Source organism: Lagopus leucura, unplaced genomic scaffold (genome assembly GCF_019238085.1).
Source record: "Lagopus leucura isolate 7727_CA_CO unplaced genomic scaffold, USGS_WTPT01 Super-Scaffold_741, whole genome shotgun sequence".
Classification (NCBI taxonomy): Eukaryota; Metazoa; Chordata; class Aves; order Galliformes; family Phasianidae; genus Lagopus; species Lagopus leucura.
Genome location: NW_024962256.1, coordinates 8,188,439 through 8,216,411, shown reverse-complemented (window position 1 = coordinate 8,216,411; position 27,973 = coordinate 8,188,439). Strand labels below are relative to the sequence as shown.

At 40.7% G+C, this 27,973-nt stretch overlaps 1 protein-coding gene across 3 annotated transcripts; it reads right to left on the bottom strand.

Annotated features, from left to right (window-relative positions):
* Window positions 1–32: 32 nt before the first annotated feature.
* PLEKHA1 (pleckstrin homology domain containing A1) lies at window positions 33–27,973 on the bottom strand. 3 transcript variants are annotated; one of them, XM_042863778.1, is made up of 13 exons: window positions 27,872–27,973; window positions 16,214–16,374; window positions 15,574–15,630; window positions 14,728–14,773; window positions 12,501–12,598; window positions 10,815–10,946; window positions 10,092–10,235; window positions 9,214–9,282; window positions 8,598–8,662; window positions 7,693–7,756; window positions 6,371–6,460; window positions 5,232–5,302; window positions 2,204–2,523 (listed from the first exon to the last, which is right to left on the bottom strand). In XM_042863778.1, exons 2-13 carry the CDS (start codon window positions 16,352–16,354, stop codon window positions 2,298–2,300), a joined length of 1,203 nt encoding a protein of 400 aa, XP_042719712.1. In that variant the 5' UTR covers window positions 16,355–16,374; window positions 27,872–27,973; the 3' UTR covers window positions 2,204–2,297. The 3 variants fall into 3 exon arrangements, with proteins under 3 accessions (XP_042719711.1, XP_042719712.1, XP_042719713.1); XM_042863779.1 differs by having other exon boundaries at window positions 5,262–5,302; XM_042863777.1 differs by lacking the exon at window positions 5,232–5,302 and having other exon boundaries at window positions 33–2,523.

The following is a 27,973-nucleotide window of genomic DNA, read 5'->3' as shown; positions in this document are numbered from 1 at the left end:
TTCAATGCACTGCAAGAAAACAGAGGCAGCAGTTACTTTAAGTTACCCAAAGTGATTTATTGACAATTTAAATGTGACATATTTACAGCACTGTTTCTAAAATAATTTAACAATTTTCATAGATTTATAAAAGTACTGATAAATAGGAGACCCTGACAATTACCAACCACAAATATTTCCCTATTCTACTGAGCTACATCAGTAGTTCTTTCTGTTGCCCCCCTCCCTCTCTTTTTAAAAGATCCACAATGGAGCTGCTTCACCTCCACCCGATGTGTAAAATTGCCAATACCAAAATATAGTAAAATGAACATGCAGTGTGAAAGCTGTACCAGAGCAAGTGATTTCAGATGTTAGACTACAGTAAAAATATTTTAATGCAAAGTGCCTTCCACACCGAATGTACTTGTGAAAAAATAAGCCTTTGAAGAGCTATTGTTTTGTCTTTAAAGAAGTTAAAACCTACAATACTAGTTTAGACACTTACAGAAGCTTCCAATTCTGTGCTAGTTTTCACATGTATCTAAAGAGTCAAAGAAAACCAGTAATATACAAACACCACTGCCTTAAGACTGTGGTTAGTTAGCTTATGGATAAAAAATGAAGGTGCTGACATAACTTAAGGTTCTGAAATCAGACTATATTTCACTGTTCCATCCTTGGATCAGCAAATGATCACGGTAAAGCCATCCGTATCTCTCAGGCAGGAAGTCAGTTTGGAAGTCAGAGAGCAGATGGACTGGTATGATATGTATCTTAGGTCAGAGCAGGCAAAAAAGTAACACAAAGCTGGACTGAACCACAGTAAGCAGCAGCAATGACATATCTGTGGGCTTCTGATTAGAACAGCTTTTCAGAAACGATGAGAAGCACACGCTCAATCTAATGCAATGCTTGAAATGTAAAGGTTCCTCCCCTCTGCACCACCGAAGCCCCGTGACGCAGTGTACACAAACGACAAGCATTCATTCTCTCTTTCCCAAAAACATCTATTGCACAGCCAGTAGATGCAATACCAGAAGCCTGGCATCCCTAGCGTAGGCTTCCTATTTTTAAACAGCCGTTTCAAACAACGCTATTCAGAACAACTCTCAACCCGGGGTTCAAAGCCACTGAGAATGGTTTGTGTACACACCTAACGTGAAAGTGTTTCAACAACGTGAGAAAAAACACAGGCACTTAAGATCGTTAGTGCACCAAAAGTTATAGGCCACAATTGCATGACTGTGAACAGTTCAGTACCAAGAAGGACAAAACTAAACGAGGAGGTCTTCCACTGATCCAACACAGAAACAACTGTTCACAAAGCACTGATAAGAAAACCATCCTCAACACAGTAATCAAACGATACGTTCAGACACTGAATAAAAATAATTACTGCTAAGCCTCATGTAACACAATATAAACCCTACGTAGTTCAAAAGGTCCAAAGTGTCCAAACTCACAAGTCCAATTTCCCTCCTCCCCCACTCCATAACATTACATGCAGTCCGTTAAAATCCAAATGTGCAAAAAGTTATAACCCACCTTTAGGAGTGCATCAAAAATAGACTATTCAAAATATTATTTTAGTGGAAATTTTTCAGCACCATAACTAGAATTCCAAGGGAGCCCAGAATTCTTATTCTGATAACAATTCAGTTGACACTTTTGATCCTAAAGAACAGAAGAAACATTCTGTGCATTTCCTGCTATCTGAAAGCCATGGAGAGAAACAACTCTCACACATGCATAAAATCTTACCGTAGTTCAGAATGAAGTTAAGTAATCACATATTTTGGCAATCAGGTTTTCACAGCACAGCATTAATTGTAAATTTAGTTTGCCAGATTAGGAATGAAAAGTTGCTGGTACTTTGCTAACCTGCAAAAGTACATTTTTGGTTTTGTCTTTTGTTTAGTTCATTATAAATTGTGCAGTTTGGCCCCTCCCTGGTGATTCACTATCAGGCTTTGAGAAAACACATGAGGTCCATTTTTGACCCTCGGCTGAAAGGCAATATACAAACATATATATACACATATGTGTACATAAACACACATACATATATATATATATATATATATATATATATATAAATCAGTGTTTGCTTTTTATTTTTGTTCTTATTTCCTGTAATTTTCTTTGGTTAAAAGTCTGAGCAAGGAAATTAGAGGACCGAACAAATGGATCATTCTCCAAACACTTCCATCATTACACATCGCTAACTGGAAGGCTGGCGTCATCCAGATCCACAAGGCCAGGATCCTGTTCCTGAGTGCCATTTTTGCTTTGGGGTTCCCAGAGGCCCTGCTCAGTCACTTTGGCAGCTGATTCTCTTGCAGCGACAGCCGGGATCTTGTAGCTCCCTGGCTTGGCCTTGGTAAAAGACTCGTGAAATCCTCGCTTCTCCAAGGCAGGGTATTTGGTGTGAGGGTTTGGGACCAGAGGGCTGTTGTGAGTGGCTGTGGAATGTGAGGTGGCTGGGGCTGGGAGGGCAGAACGGAGAGCATGGTTGGGGTCGGAAGAAGACTCGGGATGCTCCTGGAAAAGAAGGGCACGCGTCAGATCAAGTCGCTGACACCGCATTGCAAAGATGCAGTCTCAGATTTCACTCTCAGAAACAAAATCAAGACAGGAAATACACAAAGCAAAGCATCAGCCATAGCAGGAGGAGGCAAGTGCTTTCCCAAGGCAGTGTATTAAGTGTGAGCCTACAGCAGTGTGTGACAGCAACATCCATTGCTTCATTTGAAGAAATTACATTTCTCAAATCAAGCGCAGCAGCTCCTTACACTTTATAATGTAGTCCAGCAAACTGAAGCTTCTCATTTTATTAAGACTTTTATAACCTTCTGAAGACGTGCACCTTCAAAACTATTGAAAATGACATCTTTCAGAAATAAATTGATTCCAACGTTTACATACAACAGGCACTTGCATCCTAAATCCTGAAACAGCACGCATTTTACAGGTTGCCCAAGGAGGCTGTGGATGCCCCATCCCTGGAGGCATTCAAGGCCAGGCTGGATGTGGCTCTGGGCAGCCTGGGCTGCTGATTGGTGACCTGCACACAGCAGGGGGGGGCTGAAACTAAATGGTCTTTGAGGTCTTTTTCAACCCAGGCCATTCAATGATTCTATGATGCTCTTCATTCTTCTCGCAAGGATCAATCTCCTTCATTTATTTTAGGGACTAACGAGAAATGGCAACTCTGCTTTGCTATCAAAACCACATAAGAGCTCCAAAGTTAATGGCCCAGAAAAAAAAAAATCGTATTCCTTTCAACTGTCAAGTTACTTTCTTGGGTTAATAACTGTTACCTGCCATTCTGTTGACCTTTACAAACCGCTTTCATGAGACTGACACTGTAAAAAATAATCTAACATTCACTTCCTGAAAGAAATAAATTACCAAACCATCTAGGTACTATTTAGAAATCTAAGGCACAGAGCTCACTTTTAGACCTGCTAGGTGATGGGAGCAGTAAGGGATGCAATTTAACTATAGTGAGAAAATACAAAAAAATGGCTGCTTAATGCTGACAGGAGAAAAGCTCTAAAGGCTTGGAGGCTCAGTCTTTGACCTGGGAGCCTGGGACATCTTTCAGCAGTGCAGGTGGCATCCTGAAGGTACCACTAGTAAGGATGAAACAAAAGAACTGAGGGACAATTGATCTTAGAAAAGCTGGAATCGTTTTGGATTGGCTATACTTGTACTGTCTACTAAACACATCCTCACATCCAGGCAATAACTACAACAGCTTTTATAGCTGTATCTGTCTATATCAGCGATCTACAATGAACAGACTTTAAGAAAATAAAGCTTCTGTGTCCACGAGCATGTGGAATCAAGCGAGCCATCATCACAGCAACTTCTATGCAGCCAGGGGCTAGGTATCCCCTTGAACCATGACATGAGGACAGCCTATCTGACCTACACCTCTACCTCCAGAAGACAACATCTCAGATTCTGCATCCTATCTGTCAGTTCTGCAAGGATGTCTCAAAGACCTTGGGCCAGCTAAAACAGCACGGGATGTTAAGTTAAATAGTACGACCAGAACAACGTGCAGTGATGCACTGAATACTTCACTGCATGTATTAGGAGCTGCTGCTGCTGCCACTTCTGCAATGCAATGTTCTGTGTTAGTGCAGGAACTGAAGAAACCGGCAAACCCACGTGTGGACACAAATCAAGGCTCTTCTCAAGCACTTTATTAGCAAAAAAACCTATCACAGATGTGCCCAAGATGCAAATACATATCCTAAATGAAATCATTTTTCCATAGCAGTTTCCATAGTTTCTTTCAGAACGCTATGACAGCGATTCATAAATGCAGTCATAATGGATTCTGCCAAATAACATCATATTTCTTTTCCATATGATGCAATACTACAGGATGAAGGAGCTGTTCATCTTTCTCTGGACTTCAATTTTGTGCTCAAATTCAATAAAGTTTTACATATTAATTGCACTGCTGTATTTCAAACCTGACTTGACAGCTCACTTTAAGAAAAACATTTGCTTTAGGAGATTGTATGATTCAGCATATTACTACTGCTCATCTTTTTAACAACGCTCACAGGTGAACACATGGACAGCAGTGAGGGAGCTGAGAACGAGATCTCTACACAAAACTTTCTGATTATATCAGCCAAAGGATACTTGGATTTTACTACCCACACTGATTTCACATTTAAAAGACTTTGCTGCTAACGGTCCTCTCAAGCTGCACTGCTTTGAACAACGACCGCACATTACAACGCTGCTACGTTTGAACTAAATTTCATGCAGACACTTACAAGCCATGCAGATCAGGCTGCAGTATTATCCTTCCAATTGCTGGAGTTAAGACGTGCAGTTTTGTGTGCACGCATCTGCATTAGTTTGTGGGTAGCTGAAGTTTAATTTTGCTTTTGCGCAGTTTCAAAACAAAATTTGAAGTAAAATGGCAACATGAACTCTCATGCAAATTGGTTTCTGTACTTTCGTTTCTAAATTATATTACATAATTTGCTGTGTTTTAAAACACATTCTAGTTTGAAGTAAATGTTTTTGTCACTTTTCAACTCCAATTATTTTAAAGGCAAGAAAATACAGCGCAAACCTGTAAGTGAATGATGTAATTTATGAGTTAGTTCTCAGTAATGGTAACAGGTAGCATTATTTTTAGTTTCTTAATAGTGCAAATTAGTCTCTATTTCTACGCCCTCTGTTAAGAAGGCAAGTTTCCATGAGAGCCCACATACGTGCTGCATTCACCAGTTCTTGATGTATACCTCTGTATACAAGGATTCGACAGCCTTCTGGCCTGCCGCATCTGGAACACAGTGCAAAGCTAAGATTAGAGTAACCTATACTTGGGGAAAGAAGAGAGGGAGAGAGAAAAGGGATGCAGACAGTAACAGCGAGGTTGCTCAGTTAGCCCCACGAAGGAAACAAACCAGCATACACAAGGAAAAGTTATCTGCACATTTTCATGCCCCCCGAAAGAAATAAGATTTTCAATAGGAAGTTATTATTTAAAACCAGCTCTCAGCTGCAAAAATAACTGGCAGCTTAGGTTCAGTTGACAGAAACATCGATGCAAATATGTAGTCAGGTGCCAGATTTAAGTTACTGGATTTCAGATTATGGGGGTGATGACATATTCAGCTTATTACAAAACATCCCATAGCCAGAAAGTGAAGAAGCATACCTTGCAGCATCTGAACTGTACAGTATTCCTTTTGTTCTATCTGGCTATACGTGGGGACGCTGTGACGTAGTTTAAATGCAAGTATGGATGAAATGCTGGCATCCACACAGCTTCACAAACATGAAGGTTTGTCACAGTGCCTCAGTTCAGTAATGCTAGATGGTGTTCACACTACGTTTCCAACAGCAAAGCCTAATTCATGCGAGCAGACATTTCTTCAGAAAGTGTTTTAAATGTGAACCTGTATCTGCATATACAATGCACTACGAGCAACAGACAACGATAGTCTAGCAGCTAGAGTTGTTGCAAGCACATTAGGATTTCGTCACTGGAATGCAAAATTCAGTTACCAAAAATGCCTCGCAGGAATTAGGAAGGTTCCATTTTACTCATAGCAGCATAGCAACAAAAGATCCAACTGAACTCAGAAGAATTCTTCTATGTTAGCACTTGCATTACCTACATGTTCAAGACAGTACAATGCATGTAAAGCAACATATAGATAAGACTAAGCTAAGTGTTCATTAAAAACACAAAATAATTTATGCCTGTCAGTAGGAAATTTCATGCAAAGATGCCACATTACTACAGGACAGAATGGAAGACAGACAAAAAGTAAAAAATCTAGAACCTCATGTGCAGAAGTGAACACCAACTAATTGCATTTCTTTAAGTTTCAGAGTAACATACGGAAGCTGCTGATCTTCCAGGTCCCCGCTGTGCTACAATGGCCCCAGAAATGGCTTTTATCCAGCTGTGCATGTCTTCTGGGCTGTCCGCCTGGATCAAACAACACGAGGCAGGTTTAACTATCAGCTCTTTTCTCAGCATGCTGACCATCTGCATAAAAATCAGAGCCTTATCCCACTTTAACCGTCTCTTATTTAAAGCCACGTGGACTTGTATTTCTTAAAGCTGACATTTCTTAAAATTTTGCCTTGAATTTACCATTATATACTTATGTTCCTATAAAATAATAGGCAGCAAGTGTATAAATAAGTACACACACAAATACTATTTACATATTCTAGGTTCATTTTTTTTCCTTAGTTTAAACATACAAATTAAACCACCCACATTAATTGTTAGAGGAGATCTGCTGACCTCCCTCAGGGGACTCTGCACAATGACAACTTCTGCATCTCAGTCACTTTACTTCTATGAGGTAATTACTGAAGAGCTACAGCAAAATAAGAAGCAGTCTATATTCAGAGTCTGCTATACATTTACATAGATCAAGGGTCTTATAAAGATGAAACAGATTGACAGTGAGTGTCTGAGACAAAGAAGAAGCTAAAGCTCCCTCTATTAGGTTGCATTTGACTAAAACTAGCATATACACCATCAGAAGCACACGCAACACGTCAATTCTGTTCAGCTGTGAGACAGCTCAGAACTCAGCATTTGGCTCCAAAACCTTTATCAGATGATACAGGCCATTCTGATCCTACAAGAGAAAGCTGGAAATGATTTCCTCCTCCAGAAACAGGAGAAATAGCACTATAAGCATCACACTCCCACACAGTTAGACAATGCAAGCCTTTGAGATTTACACTAAATCAAACCTTAAAAAAATAACATGGTAAAGATGCAGTGAATAACATGCATACAGATACATACTGCCAAAAATACTTTCAGATACAAAAACTGGGTGTTCCTGTGCTATTTTCATGTGGCAACTAATTTCAATCTGAGAACTCAATTACGATAAATAAAGATTCAGTACCTCAAAGTAAAAGATTCAGTATATTGAGTGGATACTATGGAATTTGAAAACCCAAATACCAACCAAATCACACTAGGATTTACTGCTTTTTACTGTATTGCTCTTAGATACCAACAACGCTTGCTGTTATTCAGAGTACCTCTCAAATGCATCTTCTAAACATAATGAAAACTGTATTCCTTCTGAAAATTACAGTACATTTAAATCCAACTTTATAAGACAAATGGCACTGCTTCTTTGCTTTGACAATGTCAATCTGTTTCACCCAAAGTTTAGAAGAAATTACCTGTACATAAAAGGTTCGAGAAGTAGTGACAATTTCAAAGAGATTGTCTCTCATCATGATATCACTGCAAATGAAAGAAAAGAGTTCACCAGGAAGTTCAACTTTCCCAATTCACTTTAATACTCTAAAACGTGCAGAGAACCAAAGCATGTGCTGCCTAAAGACCTCTGCATTCTTCATCACCCTGTATTTTTTCCTTTAAAAAAAAGTAGAAAAAGAGCAACTCATATTGAACTTAGCCTGAAGACTCTTTAGTTCACTAGTGACACGCATGCTTGCTCGACATTTTTAATCTGAACATTCAAATTCCTATTATATTAAGTTCAAATACTGTTTTCGTCAGATTTCTCCTAGACTTCATATTTATATTTTGGTTTTGATTTGGCAAAACATTATTCCTAAACAGCAGCCTGCTTAAAAGAAAAAAAAAACACAGTATCTATCTCCACAGCTACAGAGCTGATTCATTCCTTATATTGCCACTCATTAGAAAGCAAACAGGAGGAGACAGTGAGTTCTCATCTAAACTTTGGTCGTTTGGCTCGAGTGCTTGAGTAAGACAAAGGTCTAAAGACTGTAAAAGCAGAAAAGGGACAACTAGAATTGTTGCCCCAAATCAGACAGTACTTATGCTTCTCTGACTCATGACTGTATGATATTCCTTTATTCTGCCCTCATCCAATCTATTTGCATTCTACAACAGTAGTCAAACACTGTATGTGTGGAACACAGCATAATGCAGCACTCCCATTATCAGTTTTATACACAAACTACCTGTTGCAAATGAAGAGCATCATACATGCATAGTAAACTGAAGCTATTTAAGTTCCTCCATGTTTCCAACAAGCAGCCCAGTCACAACATGCAGCATACTGTGTCCCAAGCACCAGCTCTTCTCTCCTCACCTTTGTTTGCATTCCTGAACTTTATGGACCTCTTTAAGTGGTATAACTCTGAGAGGCTCCTTCTCCTGAAAAAAGATAGAAATACTACTTTTAGGAAAGAACAGCAGATTTCCTTCCCTGTCTTGGGTGCCATGGGGAAAAAATCCCACCATTTGTATGATAAGCATCCCCTCATCCTAACTTCAGATCAAGAACTGCAAGATTAGTCACGTCCCTCCACAAAATGAGCTGCTGTTCAAGAATAAAGTGTATGTGAGAATGAAGTGACACAAGATATTAAAACAAAATCAAGGTGATTACAGAATATACCCTATCATTCTTCAGTGCAGTACTGGCAGAACCCTAAAAAGAAGACTGAAGGCTGATTTAACAGCCACTCTAATCATTTCTAGCATTAAATGGGGAGGTTGGTGGCCCTGCATGTGACAGGGGAGTTGGAGATTCACGATCCTTGAGGTCCCTTCCAACCCTGGTCATTCTGTGGTTTTTTCTTCTTCCCAGTCATGAAGTTATTATAAGACACTGGTACAAGTTTCAAGAGTAGAAGGACACATTTTTCAAAAGCATTTTGGATTTTCTTGGAAGTATCTTTGAGAAGCAACAATCAGAATCTTACCAGTTCAGACTTAAAATATCCTATTGTGTTTTCATCCAACTGAAAGTATCTTCTTTTCCAGTTCTTCATCTGCAAAAGGAAAACAACTTCATATATAATACATACACAGTAATATATAGTATATATTCCCCAAGACTGCCTTTTGGCAGGGGAGAGCACTGAGAAGATTTTATAGTAGAAAATACTGGCTTCTGAAATATTTTTGTGCAAAAACCTCCACTTAAAATTGTAGCAGAAATGTAAGAAGACACTAATTAAGTTAAATGCTTCTAGTTAATTTTTAGTGGAAAAACTGAAATGCTACCAGAAGGTTCATAATTCAAGATAAAATGAGTCTGAGGGCTCACAGTATGTATATCTTGCCTAACCTAAACAGTTTATTTGCTTTTAGTCAATTTAGCAAGGCATCACATGAACAGTCCCACTTGCATTAATCAGCCTAACAAGTGGTACAATTCCTCCTCTGAACTACAGTAAAATTGTAGTACTCTAAAATAGTGTTTTGTAAACACCTCAGTGATTCAAAAAGGAATTGATTTCTAATTCAGATGCTTCTAGGAAACAAAATAAGGAGCTCAACATAACTGCAGTAGAGCAGAAGTTTTAGTTGAATGCACTAACCATAATGTGAAGACCTATGCGTGAACAAATTTTTCTCTCCAAAACATCAACAACGTGGAAGACCATGAACACAAAAAAGACAAATTATATTCCACAGTAGGACACTGCTTACTTTTAATCATCCTTCATACTGGCAGCAATGCTGTAATTGCTGGTAACCATGTTTTTTTCTTTACATCTGTCTACTTGGTAAGCAGAACTACCACGTTAAGACCTTTGCTCTCGACTAAGGAAACACGCTGATCTCAAATGCTTACCACTGCTCCTTGTTTTACACAGTAGCCAGCTTTGATAATAGCATTATCTGGGGGATGTTTGGCAGTAAAATAAGGAAGGTGACTTTGTGATCGTTTCAGGTAACTCCTGTCACCTCCTTCACTGCACTCGTTGACTTCTTCTTTCTAGAAAAGAAAAAAAAGAGGGAAGTTCAGCATATTCTCATTCTTTTTTCTAATGGTGAACCTACACTACCATGCTAGTATCAGGGTCTGGGCAGGGAAAGACAGGATTTAAACAGCAAGGATGTTTTCTAGTATTTTTTTTATTGTTGTCCTACAAACTCCTGATGTTTCTGTGTGAATTTCCACCCCTTCCCCCACCCCAAATGTTACTGTACGTCAAGGTGATGCTTTTGTGCAAGATTAACTCTTACCTCTCACTCAAGAGGAAATGGTTACCTTAGAACATAATAATTTCTAGGCAAAACTAGGGTTACTTCTGAAAGAATGCTTTACCTCACATATTTTCACTGAGCTTCACTTTCTGTCTTCACAAGCTCATTTCCTAAGGTTCTTTGTGATAGTTTAATCTGTTGCCATCCTTACTACCTCTAGTAGCATAGCACAATCAACTGACATCAACTCCTTTCCCTCCACTCTTTCTGCCCATTGAGATGACAGAACTTTGGCACCATTAACCCCAACAACTCATTTCAGACACATCCAAAAAAAATAATACCCCACTTCTCCCAGAGGTATTACCTGGGTAGGTGTAATGATAGGAACACCACCAACAATTTCTGTCCTGTAAGACACTTGCTTCTTTCCACCTGGGCTTTCAGCTTGACGGTTTGCATTATCCATTTGACACAGAGGATCAGACTGCTTTGGTACCTCAAATTGAAACACAATAATTAACTAAGTTTTACAAAATTCGTATGAAAACAAAAACAAAAACAAAACAAAAACCTAAGAAATACTTTCAGTTTGCACTCAGCAGGATTTAAGAAATGTTTTCTAATTGTACAGGCTAGAAACAGTTTACATGAAAATATGTTGCAATGGCTATTCTGCAGTCCTCAGAAGAAGACCAATTAAGATGCCACCAAGTTGAAATTAAGTCTAAAAATCAGTTCCAAGCTTTGCCATGATCGCTAGACTTGATCTTCCAGAAGGATGTCTGATTTGTAGAACTTGTTCTTTATATCCCACTTCCTTTCACATTTCCTCAAATCAGTAATAAGTGCTGAATGGAGACTCCCCACTGACTGTGGAACTAGCAACTAGATAAATATACAGGCCAGTCAAACTCCTTCAGGAAGAAGTGATACCCAGATTCTCTTTTTACACAGTGAATTTTCACACAAGTCTTTGGTACACTCAAAACTTGAAATTGAATGGATCTAGCCAAGAACAGCAGCTACTTTATAGTTTGCTGTGATTCTAGTCTGTACAGCCAGGACTGCACGTTTTACAAACAAAAGAATCATAGAATGGCTTAGGTTGGAGAGGACTTTAAGGATCATCTCGTTCCAATCTGCAGAGAAGTATGAGCAGTCCTGAGAGCACAAGTGTCAGCCTGGGACAGCTTTCCCCTGCTCCTCTTCATGAAAAACAGAAAGCCACAAAGCCTTCACACTCTGGTTTTATTTATTAGTAATAGTGAAGTTTTTCTAAGTCCAAACAAATGCCTGCATTAAAACAGTTCCAACAACTCATAGAAACATCACATCCTTAGATAACCCCCAAATATGAGAAAGCTATCACCACCAACAAGAAATAAACTGTGCTCTGCTCAGAACTCTTTCTTGTAAGGGTATGCTCTTAAAACAGCTCATATCATCACTTCCCCAAATATGGACAGAAACAAAACCATAACTTCTGTCTCTTAACAGACTGAGGTAATCCACAGGTGTTTTCCGTGATGTGATAACCAGCTGCCCTGCTACAAACCAGGAAAGTAATTTAGCAGTTTTAAGAACACAGTTAATAGCTTAATACTTCTTTGAAAAGATATTACTTGAAATCAGGTAAGAGCCTTTGTAACACAGTATCATGTATCTGTTCACTATTTTAATAATACTTTATGAATTATTAAACTTCAGGTGACATCAGGTAAATGCGTGAGTACATTTCTTTGCCTGCAAGCATTTTCCAGATATTTCAATTAATACGACAGCATACGGTAATTTAAAACCTTTATTAGAGACTATCATGTGTTTTATTGAAGTTAAGCTCACATTTTTGTCCAATTTCCAAAGCAAAAGGCAAACAAAAATGAACTCAAGTTTAGGAGGGAGTTCTGTTTGGTTCCCTCAAGTCTTGGAAATGAGCCAACACTTGTTTACAGAGATAAAATGGCCACTGCAGTGTGAAAGCCAGAGACGTGCAACACGTCGACAAAGCTGACATTTGAAAACAGTGCTACATAGGAATGAAACCACTTACTGTGATTTTGGTAGCTTTGTTCAGAACATTCACCCATTCTACTAGGTCTTGCTGATCATTGGCTTGTAGAAAATATTTTCTCATCCCTGCATTCATAACTGTTAAAAAGCATTACAAAAAGTTAAGAAAACTGAAATTCAAGAGCAAGCTTCACACCACAGTAAGAGCTATTTCAAACAGATAAGCCAGTTCAAGTGATTAAGCTCAGTGCTGCATTTCTTCTTGGTAAGATACACATACACCCATTGACTGGCTTCCTTTATTCAGAGGAAGCCTCACCTTCTTGCCTTTTTAAAAACAAAAACAACTGCAACACTTAAAATGCAGCACACACGATCTGTTCGTTACTTTTTATTTAAAAGGAAGTACTGGATTTTAGTCAGAATGTTTTTTTTTTTATAGCTGTTTCCTTTTCCCAGTCTCAATTTCCCCAAGCATCAAGCATTATACTTCTGCAGTTTTGACTTTCAATCCTCTGCCCGCCATCTACCATCCTTTGCAATAAATTCATTAATGCAATACAATCTCAGATTATTAATTAATGATCAATATTGATTTTTCCAGCAGTAAATACACGATGGCCTGGACCACACACCTTTGAAAGAGTTAGGAACACAAAACTTTTATTTTATTTTAGTAATTTGACAAAGAAAGCAGAACTCTAGTAATTCTGTATTTCCACCCAGCAACACCCAGCAGACTTTTATCCAAAAAGGACAAACATCCTTCTTTCTGAGTCAAAGTGAAAAACCATCACTAGGGACCTCACAAACTAAGAATTTACACTGAAAGAGCATTAAGATAACCTCCAACTAAAGCTCTCCCAGAACTGCAAGGTATTTGCTGCTTTACCTGTAACACCACAGTTCAAGTCATCACTAACATACGTGCTAGAAGCAGATACTTCCACATTGCCTTCACCACTTCCCCCAAGTAGGTGGCTTAAAGCAAATATTATTAGATGCAAATATCAATTCAAAATGCAGAACTGTAGAATGAGTTGACAACGAAATTCCTTCAAAATTTAAAAGAATGACAATAAATAGGACTTCTTTTTCCCCTCTCCTGAAAGGTTCAAAGAGTCCTTAATGAGCCAAGAATATTAGAAGCTGTAAGTCAGCAACCTGGACAATTAAGGCTTCTTAGAGCTGGCCCAGCATTAAATGTAACTTTACTGCTGATGAGGATAAACATCTCTGCATGTCGATATGGAGAGGAATCTGTAGATGGCACTGAACTGACACATGAGGTACAGAATCCCTGCAGCTCTACACACAGAGTGATTTCCAAGAGTTTCATGAGCTCCAACACAGGCACCTTAGAGAAACCCAGTGCAAAGGAGGCAACTCCCTCCAGGGAGGAAACAATACATTGCATGGGTCACACCACGTGTTAACCTTGTGTGGATCTGCACAAAGTGCAGCAAAGCTGCCTCCTCTGGGCCTGTGTGTAACACTACCCTTGGCAAAGGTGCTACCTAACTGCCAAAAAACCCTGCAGGCATTTCCAGCACCTTCAACTGAGATAAAGCTCTTTTGAGAATGCAGTCATAAAGAAAGGTTGCTTGTGAACAGAAGAGTGACCAACGACCATCTTTATGTATCGTTTTGTGAGTGCTAATAGCTTGCTATGAAATTCTGGAATCATGTTAAGCTCTGGAGAAGTGACTCAGTTATAAGAAAAATTATTTAAAAAAATCTAAGGGATTTTATGAGCTGCCAAAGCTTCATCCAAGTTGAAACAAGCTCAAGCATCAAGAAACCTAGAAGGTACCCCAAGCAAATTATTTCCTTCATTGAAGCATCATAGGCTGAAATTTAACCCAAGAGCATTGGCAAGCATTATGGTGTTTTAATATCCATTAAATGTACTCTTTTATGAGCAATACAGATTAAAATAGTTAGATGACTTGCCTCCATAGCTGACAGGCATGCTGTATCTCTGAAAACAGCCATCATTTTTAATTAGCTTATTAATGTCTCAAAAACTTCAAAAATCTGAAGAAACAACTCTTACCTACTCCTCATTAAGCTGAAATATGAAAAAGCCATAAAAACACATCACGAAGAAACCAGCATCACACCCGTACTAAAGAGGAAATGGTGAGCACAAGCCATTTCTAAAAACAACACCACCAGCTGTATCTAGTAATAGAATTGCAGAACATATCTTTGTTTCAAGTTTCTGAAGAACTTACTTGGCACGCATGCTGCACACAAGAACTTACCAAAACAGAACTCTGCCTTTGGCCTCAGCTTAGTTGCATCGCTAACCTAGCAGGAAAATTAACATTTTAAATATCACTGAGTACAAAAATATACATCAAACATCACCACACTCTCTTGTAAATGGCTGAATTTGAAGATGAGCAACATAGTGTGTGCTACAGATCTCATTATACCTATGATGATACACAGACAAAAAGAAAAACATTACGTAATATTCAGTTTAAGGTGTACATCCTATGGCAAAAAGACAGCTTAAGCCACATGCTCCTATTCCTTAAATGTTAGGATTCCCCATCCTTCTTTAGAAGGGAAAAATCTCACAGACAAAATGCTGAAGTTGCCAAATGCAACGCTTCTATTTGCTTTTTAACTTCTGTATCTCAACGGAACTAAAAATTCAAAAGCATTTCCTACTGCTCAGGGCTTCAGTCACTAAATGTGAGTTTTCAGTCAAAGCAGTAGGAAGGAAAAAAATAGGAAGGAGATGGGTACAGAAATGTCTGTAAAGATGTGCCCGTGGTATCGATGTGGCTAGTTATATCTCTTTCAAGAATAGAAAAAGTAGGTGATAAGATGAAGGAGAAGAACAAAAGGAAAAAGTTACATGCAAAGAAAGGTTGATTTTTTCCACTTATTTCTTAATGCAAAATTTGCTGTAAGTTTAAGCATAGAGACTCTTTAGTTTTCCTGGGCAAGCAAATGAATAAGAATTCAGTATTTAATACAAGTTTCACTGTTCTGTTATTCAAGATCATTATTACTGCAAACTATCACACCCAATGATTTATCTTCTACTTCATACCCATATCAATATCTACCAACAGGTGTCCTACGTATCATCTTACCTTTGAAATATAGGTAAGTTTAATGACTCCAACAGGCGGAGACCCAGAGGGAAGATTCTGAAACAAATCAATGTTACAAAGTGAGACTAAACCATTGTCACTTCACGTTCAGAGTTCACAGATAAAAAGCAAATCATTCAGTGCCACAAAGAAACTCCAACAGGTTTTTACAGACAATACACAATGTACGCTTCCAACAGGATCTAAACCACTTGTTTATTACACACATCTGGTAATAAACTAAAAACAGAAAGACTGCTAGAAACAATACAAGCAGTAATTGTTTCAGAGGTGTATGCATTTGACTAGAGGAAAAAAGGATTCTTGCAGGTCTCCAACCAGGAAATCCGGAAAGAATACTTTTTCCTTAACAGATGTTGGCATCTTATGTATTTTGATCAGGGCAGGCGGAAGGGACAAGAAGTGACATTTAGCTGTTATGCCACATACTTCAAAGGCTGCCTCACGTATTTTCTAAGAGAGATGGAAAAGCTGTTGTTTTATATATATATTTTTTTCCTTTCTTAGAGTTTCCACATGCACAGAACTAATAATAAAGCACTTGTTCAACTTTTTAATACATGTACAGAAGGGAACAAATCAAACTGATCCATTTGGCCTAATAACTATTGCACCTCACCTGGGGGTTATCCATGTACCAGACCAGACTGTCTTCTCTCGTGTCCAGAATGAAGTACCGCCGCAGAAACTTCCCGCTATTCTCATTTTCTTCAATGTCTAAGAAACCACAAATGCGATTCTGACGATCCACATAAGGCATTTCTGACCCAGAACATCACACTGCAAAACAAGAAGGAGACAAGTAAAGAAAAAGCTCCTCAGGACTGCTTTTAAGACCACTCCAACTTTTCAAGCAGTTTCAACTCAGACCCAAAAGAGATTTCCACAGAAGAATCAGTGAAGTATAGCTGTTTCCTCCCACAGATAGCTCGTCCTTACTTCCTTGAAGCACACACTCGGGATATCTAAGCAGTAATTAAAGTGCTTGTTTTTACATCAATAAACAATAACCACCAATAGGGCAAAACTGAGATAATGTTAACTTCTTTACAGAGAGAGTGGTGAGGTGCTGGAACAGCTGCCCAGAGAGGCTGTGGATGCCTTGTTCATCCCTGGAGGTGTTGAAGGCCAGGTTGGATGGGGCCCTGTGCAGCCTGGGCTGGTATTAAATGTGGAGGTTGGTGGCCCTGCATGAGGCAGGGGGGTTGGAGATTCATGAACCTTGAGGTCCCTTCCAACCCTGGACATCCTGTGATTCTGTGATGTTTTTTTATGCTTTTGTCTTAGACATTGACCTCCGTGACCAAGGGTCTTTGTCAGCAGCACCACCATCCAACATGCTTTTTTTTTGTTTTTTAAATATATATTTTGCTCAAGCAAGGCCTACAGGGCAGCTTTTGGAAATACTGCTCACATTTTCTCTTTATTCCTAAAAAAAGAATTTCATGGCTGACAATGGTGCAAACAGACAGCACTTCATCCTTGTACATCAAGCAGTAAAAGCGATGTGTGCAGCAGAAACGTGAACACATTTCCCAGCCTTAAGCAAAAGTCTCAATATACACATGGCACCATGAGGGTCACCACGGGTTGTCATTCTTTTGGGTTTTCTTTGCTGCCAAAGAATCTGCACTACTGTCCACCCATTTCCATTCTGCCTGCTTCAGCTTTTAAAGCTCCACTCTTTTTGGTTTTGCCTTCTCTTAAAGGACAGTTGCTTTACCTTGCAAGCCAGCCCTGCAAGACTAAAAGCAAACTTCAACATTAAAAAAAAAAAACAAAAAACCCCCAACAAAATCTAACTTACCAACACAACAATATTAAGTTGTTGTGCTCAACAACTTAAAATATTAAGTTGATGCCTGAAAGGTTTAAGCACTTGAGACTTTTTCCAAGAACTTTCAGCTTCCACTGTGTAATTTAATATTTATTAAAATTGCACTCCATTTCCATGCTTAGTTACTTGATTTAAATGGATATACATGCACATAAGGAGGCAGACACCTGATAACTGTCTGTGTCTCACACATCACAGCACAACACAAGACACTGGTGAGTACATTTTGAAGTGCTCATGTTTGGCAATCAGATGTAGACATAACATGTACTAATTTCTGGATATCACATACACAAATACACAGACATAAGCTTGCATTTACAACTGTCCTTTTGTACCACTGGTTAGGATTTGAATACCATTCAAATTTTGCACCAACCACTGAGAAATAACTTTTTTTGCTGTCGCGATCTGCAAGAAAGATATTGAGGCCCTGGAACGTGTTCAAAGAAGGGCAACAAAGCTGGTGAGGGGTCTGGAACACAGGCCATATGAGGAGAGGCTGAAAGGAGCTGGGAATGTTCAGCCTGGAGAAGAGGAGCTCAGGGGAGACCTCATTGCTCTCTATAACTTCCTGAAGGGAGGTTGCAGTGAGCTGGGGGTCGGCCTCTTCTCTCGTGTCATTAGTGATAGGAGCAGGGGGAATGGTTTCAAGCTACGGCAGGGGAGATTCAGGCTGGACATGAGGAAGTATTACTTTTCAGAAAGGGTGGTCAGGCACCGGAATGGACTGCCCAGGGAGGTGGTGGAATCACCGACCCTGGGGGTGTTCAAGGAAAGACTGGATGTTGTGTTGAGGGACATGGTTTAGTGGGAGCTATTGGGAATAGGTGAACGGTTGGACTGGGTGATCTTTTAGGTCTTTTCCAACCTTGGTGATTCTATGATTCTATGATCCTGACACCATGCAAAAAGTTGTTCAATTAACCAGTTTTAAGGCAATTTATTCCATCTGTGAGGTAACGAACCTTTTTTGCACCAGCACCACATTAACCTCCTGGTGCCAATTCGAGCCTGAAATGCTGCCAGCAGGGACCAGAGCTTCCCAATTCCAATCAGCAGTGGTTGCAAAAAAAAGCTGAATAGACTGCAGTGTCAGAGTGAGAGGGTACTTTAAAAATCCAGTTGTTTTTCTTCCTTTTTAAATTCTTTAATCCTAAAGGCATATACATTTTTGCATACGATGAAGTCTGCACACTTGCTGGAGATGCAAGCCGTTCTTTGCAGAGTGGCAAGGATGTTACTTGGGTATAAGCCTGCTCTGAGAACCCGACCAATTGGTTCTTTTCCCCCTTAAGAGGCAGAGGAGTGCCCACATAAAGTATGCAATGGTGGTTTTCAACTTCAGAGACACAAGTTTGATCTCTAGTGAAGTATCACAATTTCCTAAGGTGATTAAATTTTCTTACCATGCCCTTGCAATGCAAGTACCACAGAACTCAGACAAGCTCTGTAACTCAGTTCTGCTTGTAACCAAGTGTGAAAGCAGACACTTGGGCACCCTCAAGACTCTGTCCTAACAGTAACCCCACCAGCTCTTGGGATCTCTTTACACTGGAGGAACACCTTCTCACTACGAACCCTATACAAACAGCAGTAGCTAGGGGCAAGCTTTAGGGCGGCTGTTTTCTAAACTATATCTCTAAACTGGCAGAACTTGGCATCACAGTTTTAATTTAAATAAATGCAAAACTTGTTATTTACCACTGCTCTCCCAAATTGTGCCAGGCTGTCCCAACAACACACGTAGTGCTTCTGAGACACAAGTCCAGCTTAGTATCAAGTGCTGAAGCTCTCAGAGAAGCTGATAAGAAGTATGTGTCAGTGGCTGGTTTCCTGCTGGAGTAGGCTGAAGCTGCACTTCATAGGGTTTCAGAAACCTACCAGATGCTAAAAAGCCTTAAGCTTCATTATAAAATTGAAATTCAACATGAAATCATGCAGTCATCCTCCAGCTGCAGAACTCCGCTTCCATCCTATTATATGTTGGCAAGAATCCACCCCCAATTAATACCAATTCCATTCAGCTTTCATTAACAAACCATAATTTGATAACGCACGTAACGATCAATTTAGGCCTTTCTTCCAGTTATAAAGCAGCTGAACACATGACAAAACCTCACTGCAGCACCCTGCCTGGCAGCTCCAGACAGGCAGCAAAGCAACGAATGCAGAATACTGCACTGCTAATGCCACTAATATCAACGCCTCAGGTTGGAAGACCAACCTAACAATTCTTTACAACATCAGCTTAAAACTGCTCTACGTAACACAGTGTTATGTAAGATACCACTTACTGTTAGTGGCATTATTTCAGTGGAGCAGCTCTTCCAGCCTCACAGTGAGGGCTGTGCTATAACCCAAACAGGACGCCTCGCTTATTTTTGTAGCCTTACATCCCTTTTTTCAGCAGCAGAGTACTAATTTAAGAAGGTACATACCTCAGCCCAACTTCTCTGGGATTTCCCCTCTCACCACTCTTTTCCTCCGTGTACCAACATCCCTTAAGATTTATATCACAGCTGAAGGCTTTCGAGCCTCCTGGGCACCTCCATCTAAAAGTTACTGAGCGCCTTGTTCCAGCCTGCAGGTGGGTTATATGACCAGAACCCCGAGAGGCACACCAGCATCTTGCCCCACCAGCTGAGAACAGCCTTTTCTAACTCTCCTACACTATCTGCTATTTTTAGCTTCACACCAGCACCTGCTGAGCTCAACTCCTTTACAGTTTGAAGGCTTCCTCCACCTTTTCAAGTCCAAAGCCTTTATAAGACGAAGAAAGCATACAAGGTAGTATTTCGATTACTTCAACTTTCCTTTCACAGTCGGTGCTTAATTTACACAAAGCAGGCACAAACAGAAGGGGAAAGGGAAGGGGAAAAGCTCCAGCAATTGCCTGTCTTTCCTGCAGTTCCAGTGGCAGCTCAATCGCTGCCAGCTCTTTGCTTCTGCCTCGGCAATTACTACCAGCTTCCTGCTGTAAATCAGCAGCTCACGAGTTGGTCATCATTTTTACTGACCATTTACTCCATTTATTGATTCCCATGGGTAAAGGATGAGTTCAGACTGTCCCACTTGTACCCCACAAACCACAGCAATGAAAGCTTTCCTTCTCACATGCATACAGGACAATAAAGAGGAGGAGGGAGAAAACCCTGAGACAAGCAGTTCTGAAGAGCTTCGGAAAACCATGTAATCTCCCAGTACAGTTGCTTAAACTTTGGACTGTTCATCCCTTGAAATGTTTTCCAGCAGGGAGGCAGAATGCTATGTTGATAACTGAAGCCCAGCAACAAATTCTCTCCCATCCCTCACAGACCCCTTACAGTTTTCTGGAAAGTTCCCAAAACATGCAAGAAAAATAAAGTAAAATAAAACCCAAACCCTGGCAGCTTGAGAGATGGATGACTGGGGCACTATTTTGATGATAATTTAGGACTGACTGTTCTGAAATGACATGCTAAGCTTCCGTATTTCCCAAAGATCCATCACTGTTTCTGTTCCATTTCTGTCCCAGACGGTGCAGCAAACTGAGTGCTTCTGTTAAACTGATGACATGATTGATTTGCTAGAAGCTAAAGAAGCTGTTAGCAGTGATCTGCAGATGAGAACTGGAAGTCTCCAGGAAATGTTGATCCCTACATTTGGGCTCCTTCTCCAAAGTCAAAAATAAAAGCAGCTGCACAAGAGAATTCTTAAATACATGAAGAAACACAATTTAAAAAAAAAAACCAAAACAAACAAATAAAAGCAGCAGAAGCCTCTCCTATCCCTGATCAAGCTATGAGGCATGTCTAACAATAGAGCCCTCTGCTAGCAAGCATCTAACCCAACTTCCAGCCAAGCCACAATACAGAAGCAGCCTTACTTGCACTGATGAATCACCTCTGAAAAAGAGCAATATTATCATGCACTTAAGCCTTACTCAGTCATCACCATGTTTAAAACATCTGATCTATTGTTTTTCCAAGCCTTGTTAAGTCACAATAAACCAACTATTCCACTCCCCTCCTTTCCTTACCTCAGTGAGACAAATGCCCATAGCTGTAGTCCACATTATCTACAACTTGAATGCTACAGCATTAATGTGATTTAATACTCACATATGACAAAGTCCTAAGGAAAATGCTCTGATGTTTCTTGAGTCAGTCAGCTATTATTTATTATATTGACAACTAAGTATTCATTCACTGTGCAAAGCTTGGTGTAGGTCAGAATCCCCAGCACTTGGAAGGCCGGAGGGCTCCTCCAGAACCAGCCTTACTTATTGCATCCCATTAGTGTCACATGAGGATTCACGGTGGTGAGGAGTAATCTTGGAGCTCTACAGTAAGAACAAATTCAGTGGGAGCTCTTCAGGGAGAACAAGGCTTTGTCTGCCTCATGTAAGTGAGCCAATACTCCTTTAGAGAACACATGCCACATCTCCAACCATCAAATGGCAAGGTTTTCAGGTCACTTGAGAAGGTATTCCTTCTCGTCTATTGTTTTCCCCTACCAAATTAAAGAAAATCCCATTCTCAATAAGAAAGAAGCAAGCTGCAAGCCTACAGAATATGCCTTGCACCAGGCATAGCCCACAGCTGGTTGCTGGCTCCTCCCCTCACGCACTGTACTGCCATGTCATAAATACCAGCTCACAGTGCGGCTGCTGGCTGCGTTGGCACCGGTGTTCCTCACAGCATGAATTACAAAGCGTGCAAAGAATAACCACACTCCACCTACAGACTAATCCTAACAGCACCAGGAAGCCATTGGGCTCCTGGCATTTTGCAGGATTGCCCCATGACCTACACGCAGCAAGACGGAAATACTCCAGAAGTATCATAAATCCTGTCTATGTGCAACAACATGCCTGGAAATCCTGAACTTACCATGAACAAACAACAGGCTGGTTTTCAACTTACTGCCTTCCCCCAAGGAGGGAATAAATGGACCTCTCACAAAGCAGTGCTGCTCCTCCACTCTTCCCCTGCACCCCCCAAAAAAGAAAAAATAAAATAAAATCAGAGCAGCAACACAAACTAGCCAGCACAAATGAAGAAGCCAGCGTACTTACAGTGAACTTCATTTAAGGAGTGAGGAAATGAGAAGGTTAACGAGGAAAAAATACAACAAAAGCCTGAAGTTGTGACTAAGCAGGAACATCACTGAAGCAGAAACATCCTTTAAGCATCGCTACCTAACTCTGCAGCACAAAGTCTTCAAGCTGAAGAAATTAATTTGCCAGATGAACTATTAGTACGGCCTAAGTTCCCATCTGGTATCATAAGCTTTCCTAAAGAACTAACCAATAATTGAACAAGGTCCTTTGAAGTGCAGTGCTGGGAGGACTGCTCCCTTACACCAAACCTGGCGTGTAACTGTTCTAGCACTTAACAGAAGAACGCTTAATTAAATCTCTAGTCTGAACAAGTTCAAATATTTTATTGGACAAGGGATGTAAATGTGATGGGGACCAAAGCACTCATACACATCAAAATAACTGCATATTAAACTGATGAATTTATCACATCTCTGTTAGTGCAGAGACTGCTCCTGGGGGCGTAGGCTCTCAGCAATAAGAACTCATGTTTGCACAGCTTGATAATTGCTGTCTAGTCTGCACTTTCAGTTTACAGCAAGGACAATTCCATCTTTAACTTCCAGCAGAAGGATTTTCAACCAAAATACTTTTAGCTCAGTGGTGTGGTGGAAAAGCTGATCTGTTCTCATCTTCTTTCACCTGAAAAGCCAATAAAATCAAAAGGAATTTAGGGCATTCTACCGTGCCAGCAATAACTAATAAGCAAAACTGATAGCTAAACCACTCAGATGTAATGCTTACCTAGAATTAATGGCATTTTCCACACAAAAGGAGAGTTGACAGCAGAACGCAGTTTTGCTATTGTTCCTTGGATCACAACAGAAAGACCTGGCCCATTCAGGTTTTTAAGCACTGCTTTTATACTTTTGCTTTTAATACACAAAACAACGCAGTGCTCCTCCAGCCTTTAACAACCTGCTTTCTACCTTTAACTGACCCGAAAGGTTTTCTGCCGGAATTCTTTTTTCCTCGACTTCACACTCAGCAGGGAGCTCACCTACCCTCTAACTTCCAACATAAGGAAGCCCTAGGCTCCAGGCACCTCAAAGCCTGACTGCTGTACCTTATAACGGCTGGTGATGCACTGAGCTCTGCAGCTCCAGCTGAACGTGGAGGGACAGAGCAGCAGTTTGTCCCAGGCCACACAGAGAGCTTTGGCAACGCACAGAGCTCAACCTGTTTCCCAAGTCTCAGCGCAGCACTCACCATTGAACCACCTTTCTTCTACATAAAATACCTAAACTATTCAGATTTTCAAGGCAAAGGCATATGTTCAAACCTGAAAACTGTTTAAACTGTTAAATGCCACAAACGTCTACCAGACCTGCAACTCCCTACTCACGCAGATAACATCTGTTAAAAGTAAGTGGCTCATACAGTTCTGCCCCAGAAAGCTTAATAAGTTCCTTCTCCAAGATTAAAGTAACACCTACACATTCTAGATGCTTCTGCAAGTCCCTGGAGGGAGAAAACGCTGCTCAGTGCTGAGACAATGAACCAAGCTTCCTTCCTCAGCAGCACAAAACCCTGCTGCTTTACCTAGCACTAACAGGAAGGTGTTATTTATAAAATTGAGCCATACACTAATACATCTCTAAGTGTTTCAAAATTAGACTACAGCATATCAGACAATGACCTTTGACTTACAGATGTACAAAGTCCTAGTCTCAGAGAGCAGCATAAGAGTAGAACTCCTTTTTTCTAAATAGTTCAGCCTTATCTCTACTATCAGTCGCTTTGTACATTAACACATATTACTTCAAAACCCAAACTGAAACAAGTACTTGTTTCTCTAACCTCTTCAGCATGCTTTTTTTTTTTTTTTTTTTAAGAGAACATACATTATTTTTATGTCAGGTAAGCTCACTGGGATTCTGATGTTTCTGTTTCTTACGCAGTTCTATAAAGCACTGTGAGCAGTACGTCCCACCCCGTCTCGCCGCATTTAGACTCAATGAAACCAAAGAACAGACAGTTTTATCTCTTGTTCTGAACTACTTACTCCACTTTGTAAGAATGTTCTATGCTAAATCCAGTTACCTAAATTCACCTACTTTGGCACTGAAACAAATGACTGCCCTCTACTTTCATGCAGCCGTACAAAGGCTTACTCGGCTCGGCTCTGAACCCCGCAAGCATTTTCAGAGAACACTTTCCGTTGCTCCTGACTATCAGGAGAAAACAACTGGTGCAAAGGATGCTTTCTCTTCTATCACAAGCCATTGTTCAGACTAGCAGTGACATACAGCTGGCTACAATGGAGCACATACCACCACAGGCTAGGGAACTTCACACTTCTGACTCGCTCTCACTTTCCAGTGCTCCAGGCTCGCTGCATTTTGAAGTGACTCCATTTACTGTGATAGGTGTCAGCTCAAATAACCAGGGCCATTTAGTAATAAAGACACTGATGGAATTCTAAATCTACTAAAATAGATTAAGAATTGTGCAGGCCTGGCATTTTGGACTCTGTCCAATCCTGCGCTGGAGGCTGTACTGCAGGCACAGATCAGGTCACATTTTAGTAACGTCCTAAAGCTTTTTTCTAATCTGTTACAGTCAATAAAAATGGACTTTTGCACTTCCTCTCTTCTGCATTAACCCTCTGACATACAGTCAGCCTTTATTATTCCTGCTGATAGAACTTGTCTTCTGAAACAAGCCACAGCTATTTGGAAAAGTCAAGGCCTTTTCTCACATTCAGGTTTTTTCCCTGCTTGTACACATCTCTGCACGCCACGGCGCACATCTTCTCTCTATCATTCAGTCACTGCTCCTAAGAAAGGACAACTACAGGGGAGAGGTGACAGAAAGAGGAAAAAAAAAACATTAAGGTGCTTCCTATTTCCCGTACACACTACTTCTTTTGTCCTCTCTCAAGTTTATATGTAAGCATCTCTTCTTCCAAAACACTTAAATGCTGCAATATACCCTGTTAGTCACCTACCACACATCCTTCTCCTGATTTCCATCTCTGCAATGCACACAATGGAAGCTTGTGCCAGCTGCAGTTATGTAACACAGAAATAGCTTAAGAAAACAGATTTCATCTGTACATTTTACTAACTCAGAACTGATTTTTCCTACAGTAACAAAATAGCAGCGCTGAGTAACTGCAGACACCAGATTCATGACAAGTTTGACTTTTTTTTATGCTAAGCTGTCTCTGGCAGCCCAGTACTCAGTGATATCATGCCAAGTATTAACTGTTAGAATGCACAAAACCCAATATAAACTCTTGAATTAATACTTTATGCCGTATCAGGCCTTATTTACCACTGAATTACAAGGCTGACAATCCCTTTAAGTGAGACTCCAGCCCACCCCCTAATGCTTACGGATGTGACAAACAGGAAAGCAGAACTTCCACACTTCTCTGCTTTGGGAACCTGACAGTGTCATGCACATTGTTACTTGTGTGAATTGATCAACATGTAAAAATAATAACCAGAAGTGGGAGACAAAACTGCAGGAACCTAAAAGGCAAATCCACTGCTCCAAACCCACTGTTAACGCTGCCTAGAATGATTTCCTCTCAATGTATCCAGCATGGTACATCATAAGAAGCAATGACTAAGCTCAGAGGAAGAATTCTTTCCATAGGTGATCACACTCCTGCATGTACCTGAAAGATTCACCGTAACTCAGTTGTGAAATAAACTGACACAAGCCTTCATTATATTTCATAACTATTTTTACTCCAAAAGAATAAAAAAAATCCTTAAAAATTTCAGTCTGGTTAAGTTTGTTAAGACAGCCAGAAGGAGTACCTTGTTGTACAGCATCCAGCCACAGACATCCCCCACAGCTCTATCATGGTAAAGACTGGGTTTGTGCTGTATCATAATGAACATGGTCAAAGTGTAGAAAAAGGAAGTGGATAAAGAGAAAAAAATAAAAAAGACAAAAAACCCTTCTGGACTCAACAATGCAAAGCTATTCTAACACCTCACAGAGGCAAACTGCGATCAAATACAGTTCTGTTTTCCAGTGTCACATATGGGATTGGGTGAAGGGGAAGAGAACAGGACGTGCACCTTTGCAGATACAATGGCCCCTTCGTAGTGAAGTAAAGCAATGTGTCAGAAGGCAACAAAAAGCTTACAGCATCCAGCAGTCTGGATTTCACGCACATCTTTGTATATATACGTAAATGGCTGGTAACCTCTGTAAAAGCACAACGCCTTTGCAAGATGAAGCACGAAGAAATGCAGGTCTTAACAACTGAAGAAAAAACATCAGTCCCATTCTCAGCTTCACTCAGTCAAATGAGAGCACTTTCTACCTAACGATCAGCCTAATAAGTTGTGTAACTGAACTTTTCCCCACTTGACTATTAAGTGTTCTGTCAGAGCATTTTTAATCTCCCCCAACAAACCATGAGAATTAAGACAGAAGACTTTTCAAAAACAGGCCACAAAATAACAGCCTGCTCCCCAGAGACAAAACGCTGCTCTCTTGAAGTCACTTGGCAAATTTTATGCAGTAATACAACACCTTTTGTGCAGGTTATGCGTTAATTACTCCCAAGGCATCTGCAGCATTTAAGTCTTAAGTTCATAACACACCAAACGCACATCTGGAATGATACCTGTGCTACAGAGTGCAAACGTGACAGAGTTTAACACACATTTAAAGGCAAGTTGTCCACTCAGAGACTGTCTGCATTGAGAAACAAGCAGCACAGGTGGCTGAGCAGCACGCTGCTAACTTGCAGCTCCCTCCAACAGCCTGTGTGCAGCCACAGCAGCGCTCAGGATGAAGGCTGGGGGCTGCCACAGCCACCACAGCTCCGCACCTCACAGTGGCCCACGCCCAGCACTGCAGGCTGTGCCCTGGTAACACCTGAGAATACAGAAGGGAATGATAACAAATAATAATAATAATAATCAGCACCAGCACTGTAGGCTGTGCCCTGGTAACACCTGACAAGACAGAAGGGAGAAGTAAATAATAATAATAATCATCATCATCAAAAAATCAAATAAAACGCGGGTCATGAGATCATCCTCTTAGCGCTGGGGATGTGATTGAACCCTGAACGCTCAGCGGGGCGATGGTGCCATCACCTTTTGTACCTTTCGTACAACCCCCCTCGAGGTGAAGCGCCCGCAGACCCTCACACCAAAGCCAAGATTTCGTCAGGAAGTTAAAAAAAGAAAAAATGACATTCGAAAAAAATAAGAACCATAAAAGAAGGAGAAGGGAGAAGCCCGAGGCGACCAGACGGAGCGCTGCGCGAAGGCGGAGGGCAGCGCCTGCCCCGCACGGCAGGAAGAACGCCGCCGCCGCCGCCGCGCCCTCGGGCCTCGGGCGGCCCCACATCGGCCCTCCGCCCGGCCCCGAGCACTTACTGGAGGCCGGCGCAGTCCGGGAGCTCCGTGAGGAGCCGGGCCGCGCGCGGGTCCCGTTCGCCTCCTCCTGCCGCGCTCCCGGCCCGTCACGACGGCGGCGGC